This window comes from Bactrocera latifrons, unplaced genomic scaffold (genome assembly GCF_001853355.1).
Source record: "Bactrocera latifrons isolate USDA-ARS-PBARC rearing strain unplaced genomic scaffold, ASM185335v1 scaffold_68, whole genome shotgun sequence".
Classification (NCBI taxonomy): domain Eukaryota; kingdom Metazoa; phylum Arthropoda; class Insecta; order Diptera; family Tephritidae; genus Bactrocera; species Bactrocera latifrons.
The window spans coordinates 594,125-602,735 of NW_017537356.1; the positions used below are offsets into that span (position 1 = coordinate 594,125).

Sequence of the window (8,611 nt, forward strand, 5' to 3'; positions counted from 1 at the left end):
ATAATTTTTGAATCTTAATTTGCTTTATTTATTCATTTTCTTTTATAATTTTCAATTTTATTTAATTTTTTTTTTGCAATTTTCAATCATGAATAATTGATAAATGATATGGTACGATATTAAACACTATTCAATTTATATAATTTCTGATTAACATAGCTTTTTTAAATTTTTCTTTTTCTTTTTTTTTACTTTATTAATTTATTGCTTTGTGAATTTCCTACAAGTACCGCTTGCCCTTTAAATATTTTACTATGCCTAAAAACATACATATTACACTCTTGTATAGCCATTCGCTTTGTTGTAAATTATATTTTCAAAGTCAAGTTGCGAAATGTTCTCCACACTTAAACACAAACAAATCTACATGAGCTTATTTATATACAGTTGGAATTCGAGTACGTAAATATTTATGTATCAGTATATGTATGTATGCGTGAATGTATGTGTGAGTACATGTCTACACTCGTGTTCATTTGCAATTTGACTTTATCATTTTACTGCAGTACTAAATGAATAAAATCAACAAAAAAGCACAACTTGTGATACGCTCACGCGCTCATTTGCGCACACGCTCAGCTCCATTATGCGAAGAGCTCGTTCAGCTTAACCCCCTTCACCGCTGACGCGCTGCTTATAAAGACAGTGGCAACAAAGCTTTTAACAACTCGCAAAAATCGTTGCGAACGTGACTACTTTAACTAGCAGAAATCGCTAGACTGACTGCCGGTTGCCCCCTTGACCAAAGTCGTGCTGGTCGGCTGTGGTAAGACTACTTGTTGTGCTCGTAGAACAATTTTATGGCGAACTTTGACTAGAAAATTGTAATGAAAGGAAATAGCAGCTCTCAAGCCGGCGAGATTCTTCTATATGTATATTTGTCTCCGAGTAATCACTCAAGCAAATTTGAAACCTACAGTTTTGAAAAAACCCTTTTAAAAATCAATCGATAGAGCGGATTGAACTGAGCGGCTACACTGTAGAAGACTCTGACGTAATTACTATTTGAGATATCGATTTAAAATTTTAGTATGTGATTTTTAAAGGTCTAACCTATGGACACATAAAAAAAAATTTGTTTTTACATTTTCCAATAAGTAGATGCACCTCTTATCTAGTTCCCTCTGCTGAAACGCATTAAATAATCAAAAAACGCTTTTGGAATTATACTTTGCGCTTACTCGGCTTCAACGTAGCCGTAGCTTGCGCCTATCACAGTCTCTGCCAAGACATTTGCTATTATTGAGCGAATGTTAGCGCGCACGAACATCAGCCGTTGCGGCAGCTTATTGCTTCGCGCTAGCGAATTGTGAAATTGCTGTGCGAAATTCAATATACAATTGCAAGGTTTTCAAATTAAACACACATTTTTCCTAATAACATGACTATTCTGAAATGCTCTTAATATGAATTGTATTTTTTTACTCTCCAATATATGTATGTATATAAATTAAATTGATTTCAGGCAAATTTAAATTTTTTGTCATATACATAGTTCAAGAGAAACTATAATCAATTACTTATTTAATTAATTATTATTAACGTATATCATTTACATTTGCTTATTTATATTGTTTTTTTCGAGATCAAGAATAATTGTCATACTTGGTGTTTTTTTATCTGCCTCGGAGTAATCCACCTCGTCATTTTGAGACATTTTTTTTGGTCTCAGAAATGATTTCCACTTACCGATTCCTTAATTTTGTGACGTTTTTTATAGCTTAATCTCAGGTCTTCGAGAAAAATTCTTCAAAGAATGCGAGTAATATGCAGTCTCTGAAGTGCTATCAGCAATTGATCTTCTCAGTGAATTAACTAACGGAGCTTAACACCAAACCATTCTTATGGTATAATATTAACTCATACAACACATACGTACCCAATTGTTCAATTTTAAATTAGTCGTTCTGCGCTCTAAGGGCCACTCTACCCATTTACTCATTTCATCAATTATTATCATCGATTCTCATATTTTGTATTGATTTATTTCGAGATCCTCGTCTGATTGACGAGACTCTAAGTACCTCATACTCAGTAAATGTTATCTTTACTAATTTTAATGCATGTTTTGTTCTAAATGTTTATAATATTTAACTCACAGCCAAGTTTAATACCAACCCATTTAAGAACTTGTGATCCAAGTAGATGTACATTTTTCAGTAGCCTTCGTTTGACAGATTTGAGTCGTGTCAAGCTGTCAATTTATTTTTGTTCTATATTGTTTGACATTTCGTCATGGAAAAACTTAAGCTTGACTTTATTAAGAAAATGGGCGTTCTGTAAAGAATATGTTTCTCGCGCCTCGCTCAACTTATGGTCAACGTAATTGGCCTACTGAACATTCTATTCGCAACACCATCATCCATCCCGAGACCCAGCATTCATTATTGAATTATATTTGACCAAATAGAGCACGTCCAGCACGCAGTGAAGAGAATATAGCAGACGTAACTAAAAGTGTACATAAAGATCATGGAGAGTCGATGCGACGCCATTCACAGCAATTCGGACTGACGTTTGGGGCGACTTGTCACATTTTACGTCGAGATCTTATATTGAAGGCGTACATAATACAGTTTGTGCAAGAAGTGAAGTCTTCCCAAGCGACATCGCTTCGCTCTATGAGCTCCTGAAAAGTTCCAAGAAGATTCGAGATTTTCGAGCCAAATTTTGTTTAGCGATGAGAACCATGAGTACGTAAGCAAGCAGAAAAATAACGGTTTTATGTGGTTTGTGAGTCCGTGAAATTATCGGTCTTTATTAATGATTCAGAGGAAAACGTAACCGTCAATGATGACCGTTATCGCGTTCCCGTGCCCACGACAGTCGGGTCTACGTAACCGGAACGGACCCGGATTTTTATCCGGCCAAGGACTGTCAACTCGGCAGAATTCTGCCGCTAAAACAACAACAACAACCGTTATCGCACCATGATAACCGACTATTTGATGACTGAAATTGAGTCCCGCGATCTCGGCGACATTTGATTTCAACACATCCTACACATCGCATCAATCAATGGAGCTATTGAGAGAACACTTCGGTGAGCAGTTAATTTCACGTTTTGGGCCGGTCGATTGGTCAGCAGCATTGTATGATATCACATCGTCAGACTTTTTCCTGTGGCGAGATGTAAAGTCTAAAGTCTATGCGGACAATCCCGCTTCGATTCAGGTCTTAAAGCAAAACAACAGGGCGTGTCATTCGCCAGTCAACGTCAACGTCAACGAGTCAACTAAAATTGTAGTCAATAGATGTACCATCTGAGATGTAGCCACGACCAACATTTGCAAATGATAATCTTCAAAAAATAAAAGCCAAATAATGCTCTTCCGAATGATAATAAACGCTCACCATTAAATTTGAAGTTTTTGTGTGTTTTCTTTAAAAACGTAGGGAATCTCAAATTGTTTCCCCCTTCTATATTAATACCGTCTCATACGATACACTAGTTATCTAATTGAAAATAAAAAGGCATATATTTAAAATCCGCCTGAGATCAAATTCAAACCTTTTATTTCTTAATTTTTGAATTTCAATTTATGGCTTTTGTTGCTTCTTTGTCTGTAAATTTTTTGAATTTCTTTTTTTTTTTTGGAATTTGTGTTTTTTTTTCAATATTTTCTTTATAAAACAACGCATACAAATCAAAACAAATGCTTAAACAACATAATTAAAAAATTCAGTGGCTATTATACATTTTAGCGCAGCAAGTATAAGGCTACAAATTAACCAATATAGCACAGCGTTGCATTTTTTTGCAAATAATTTTTCACACGCTTACATAATATGCTATAATAATTGTACATTTCGGTTTAGGAGCAAAGTAAAAACTCAACAACAATTAAGAATTCGAGTGTTTCAGTAAATTCACTGCAACTACAATACATTATATAAGGGCAGTTTAGAGTTACTTTTTGTTTAAATATTTACATAAATCACTTTGAATGAAAAAATACTAAGTATTTAATTTATAAAAAAAAATGGAAGGCGGATGGTGACGTGAGGAACAATAATAAAAATTTTCAACGTTGTCTACAGTAAGCACTGCCAAAGTAGAAGAAGCTTTAACGCCTGCTAGCACGAGAGGCCCAGCCAGCGCCACGGTGCGTGTGTCTGCCAAACTGCATACATCCATGTTAGCCGCGCGCGTGTATGCATGTTACCAACACTGACGCGGCGGCCCGGCGACCGGCCGACGACAGTTGAATTGTTTGCCTTAGCGCCGGCAAACAACTGGCTGCTTGCAGTGCAACAAACAACAACATTGACAAACAAACATTGTGTGATGACAAACGACGACAACAACAACAAACCCCATGATGTGAAAGTATGTTTATGCCTGCATATGTGTGTGTGTAATTGTTGCTGCGGTGGAGGAGGAGTTGTAGGATGGCGTAATCATACAGCGCCTGCGCTTAGATATCCAGCTACCGCACCGACCACCACAATGTACACGTAGATGACTTTCCTACCACCAACGCTGCAATTGCCGCTGTTGCTACATCGTCGACGTCATATATATATAGAATACACAAGCATGTGTAATCAGCTCATTTCGACGTCATCATCCACAACAATTGCATGCTGCTGGCTACTATTGCCGGTGGCAGTTGTGTGCGTATGCGAATAATTCAACGGCTCCGTATTGCTAATATCACAGTCGTCAGCGTCAGCGTCTTCGTCTTCTTGACAGTCTTCTTCAGTAACAAAGTGGTGTGCGGCAGCAATATTTTGACTATTGTTGTCCACTTGGCAGTCTTTAGTGTAATGCATTTGCTGTGCTCCCCCCTCCACACGTGATGGTGTTTGTTCCAACACATCGGTGTCATCATCGCTTTCCATTTCCAAATCATCCAAATTTGTATCAACCGAAAGGTAGACGTAATCGTGTGGCCGCTGTTGCTTCAGCCACGGCGTTAAGAATACCTCATCGGCATGCAGACGTTCCTTGTAGTCCTTACAAAGTAGCAACAAAAGTAGCCAACGCACCGAACGCGGTAAACAGGAGGGTATCTGTACCTGACCATGCCGTATGATCGTAATCAGATTGCAGTTGGGTCGCTCATAGAACGGATATTGGCCAACAAGCATTGTATACAGTATCACGCCTAGCGACCACATATCGGCGGGCTTGCCTTGATAAGTCGGGTTCGGGCAGAGCAGTTCGGGTGCAGTGTAGAGCGGGCAGCCAATCTTGTCGCTCAATGTGTCATCCGCGGGATCGTTGAGTATCATGGAGCCCTCCAACGATTCATACTGGATTTTCGTTCTAAAATGAAAGCAAGAAAAAGAAAAAAAATGAGAAATTAGTTTTGTTTTCAAATAATTTGTTGAATAATAACTACATTTAATTTTGTTAAACAAAAACCCCGAGTATTGGCTTGTCGAAAAAGTCTTTTCGTATTTTGTTAATAGTTGTCGTTGCAGTCGTATATCTCCAGTGCTACCGATCACATTGTGTGATACCATACAGTGTTTTATTTATTAGTATAAATATATAAAAAAATATATATAAAAAAAAAAGTTTGATTAGAAATACGAAAAGACTTTTTCGACTACCCAATATATATATCTGTATGTATGACTTTCAACACGAAAATTCCCACTATAATGCAACAGCAAAATCGCTGACCCAACAATAAATAATCGAAATGTTTTTTGTGCAATTGTACACTTTTGAAAGCGTTGAATACATAATTCAATGTCGGCCGGCAGGGCACGCGGCGTTCAAATGCAATTGAGTAAGCCACAACAACAACAGCAGCGCCAAGCGTCAAGTAAGCGAATCAAAAATGAAAACAAATTAAAATCAATTATTCAATACAAAGTTGAGAGCGCAACGTGGAGCCAACAATCAGCAGCAAAAGAGCCTGCAAACTGTAGGCCTCTGTGGCTGGCAGCAAACGAGTGCGCTCAGCAGCAGATATGGAGCAACAGCGCGCCATTATTGCGTGCGCTGATCTTTCAACAGATCAACTGATCGTCAAAAGTCAAATAATCAATGAAGCAAGCATTTCAAATAGCCATACGCGATGTGTGAAGGGTTTGGCTTTATGCGCGCAACAAATCGAAGCGGGGGAAGCTGAACGCTTAATGCCACGATTACTCTTTTTTTCGTCTGCCAAAACCGCAAAGCATATGCGATTGAGACTGTGAAATAATTGCAACAAAAATGACGACGATTGATTGAGCCAAAACACCGTAGTAATGAGTGAGCTCACGTTGTTGTGCAAACGCGCGTCATCCGGTATAGCAAGCGCTTCAAAAATATGTATGTGGTTGATCAATATGTATACAGTTGTTCAGAGTGTCAATATGTTTGCATGTTTGTAGCTGACATTGAGCAAAAGCAAATCAATCTTGATTGAAATGAGGCAATCCACAGCGCTAAGTGTTAATATGACGTAAATTAATGAGCCGCAGCAACACGGGTAACTGTAGCACAGCGCTGCTAGCAAAAAAATAAAAATGGGAATTAATTTGTATACACAAATGATATAAAGTAGGCGTTGGCTCAAACTGACTTTGGCTGAGCTAGCGCGCATTGGAAAAAACTGCAATGACCCATTGACCTGAAAGCGCGTACAGCTTGATTGGCGAGCAGCAAGCGGGCGCGGCGCTAGAGACTTAGAAAGCTTCGACTAAGTGTCATTTATAGCATAATAGAGCAATAGCACAGTAAAAATGGCAGGTGAGCGCACAAGAGGCAAGCGCGAAAGTGGGCTTGGTATGGCGAGCAGGCAAGCAAGAAACCAGCGCCAAAAGGAAGCACGCCAAATTGCATTGAAGAGCAAAGAAAAAATTTAAAAAAATATATATAAATAAATATATAAATATATGTACATATGTATGCATGTATGTGTGTATGTATGTATGGCATATGTGTACGAGCACATGAAAGAAGCACTGAGAATTCGAATAACTAAAAACCTCGCGCTGACCCTGATATTACCACTAACTAGCAACTGTAATAGCACTACAAGTGGGGGTAATGCAATAAATTTTACAACAAATACAAATACGCGCATATGAGCAGCTAACAGACAACGACATAAGCGAACGCGAGAGCGCGGCCTGGCAGCGCGCCTAGTGATCTTCACCAACTGACCTCGCGGCAATGCGTTGAAGAGAGGCAGTGGTTTCAAAAAAAAAAACAGAAAAATTAAAAAGCAAAAGCGAGGAGCGCGCATATTACACATTACTTTGTTAATGTTTGCAATGCAATATTTTTCTTTTTTGGTTTTTCTTAAATAAAATATGAGTAATCATGTGGAGGCACGACTACACACTTTGTTGTCTGGCGGCGTCAGAGCGCATAAGCCAGCGGTGTTGTAAGAGACACGTGAAGAGCGAGCGCCAAAAAGCAATATGTGTGTGAATGTTTACATTATTTAATTTAAATTTTTTTTTAATTTTTTTTATTTTTTTTAAATTTTTTTTTATATTTTTTTTTATATTTTTTTATTTTTTAATTTCAATTTTTTTTTTTTTATCATACTGTAGCGTTTTTATAGCGCTTGGCGCCAATGTAAAATCATATACAATAAATAAATACAAATTTGAAGGACTTCTTCAACGCACTTGCCCAAAGTTGCGTTAAATTGCTGCTGCCATTGCATGTTTAAGCAATTTTTGTGGGTTTTAAATTAAAGAAAACACACGCAGATGAAGCGTTGAGACTACAATTTGTAGATCAGAGTCAGGGTCAATTGCACATTGTAGTTGTTTGGCTATGAAAATGTTCAATACAAAGCGGGCAAGCGAGAGAAATCATAATTTGTATAGGAATTTAAGGTGGAAACGGCATGAGAAAATGTGGAAATTTACAGTTGTGCCGCCTTACACAGCTAATTTGCAGTATACGGGAAGAAATAATTAAATAATATTGTGAAAATAACTAAGTAAAGTGCATAAATTTATAAAATGAACCTTGCAGGTAATGAAAATTATCATAGACACGCAATTATGTATAATATAAGTATGAATGTGTGAATGTATGTATGTATGTACATATGTATGTTGGCTGTTCGTGTGTGCCTGTGAGAGCTAAAAATTGAACGTCGACAATGAGACAATGAGGCGATGACGAATGTGCTAATAAAAATGAACTTGAAATTAGAAACGCAAAAATTTTATGTACATATGTATGTATGTGTGTGTGTGTGTGTGGATATGAATGTAAGAATGTGAACTTATTAGGATTCAAGTTTACGGAAAAAATTTAAAACTTAATTTAAAAATATTATAAAAAATAAATAAAAAAAAACAATTTCAAAAAAGTTAATATTGAAAAATTATATGAAAAATAATAAAGAAACTGTAATGAAAAAATATATAAATAACAAAATTAAATATGATAATTAAATATACAATATATTCTTATTCATTTTTTATATATGTATATGTGACCTGGTCTACGGAAAGGGGGCTTCGGTATCAAAAAATCAATTTTCACTTTTTAGTTGATTCGGATGGAAGATGAGATGTTTTTTTTTAACAGCTGTTTCCCAGAAAACTAGTTTACTAGCACGTTAGCTCCCTTTTCGTAGACCAGATCACATATAATAATTTATTATAGTTTTACTTCTAAAAAACAATTTTTTTTTAA

At 36.8% G+C, this 8,611-nt stretch overlaps 1 protein-coding gene across 1 annotated transcript in view; it reads right to left on the bottom strand.

The window, feature by feature from the left end:
* Positions 1-4,345: 4,345 nt before the first annotated feature.
* The window catches only part of LOC108975691 (CBL-interacting protein kinase 17), a 14,176-nt gene continuing 9,910 nt past the window's right edge, over positions 4,346-8,611 (bottom strand). The window contains exon 2 of the mRNA XM_018944388.1: positions 4,346-5,272. Coding sequence (XP_018799933.1) covers positions 4,549-5,272 — 724 coding nt within the window. The 3' untranslated portion in view covers positions 4,346-4,548. The remainder of the gene's footprint in view (positions 5,273-8,611) is intronic.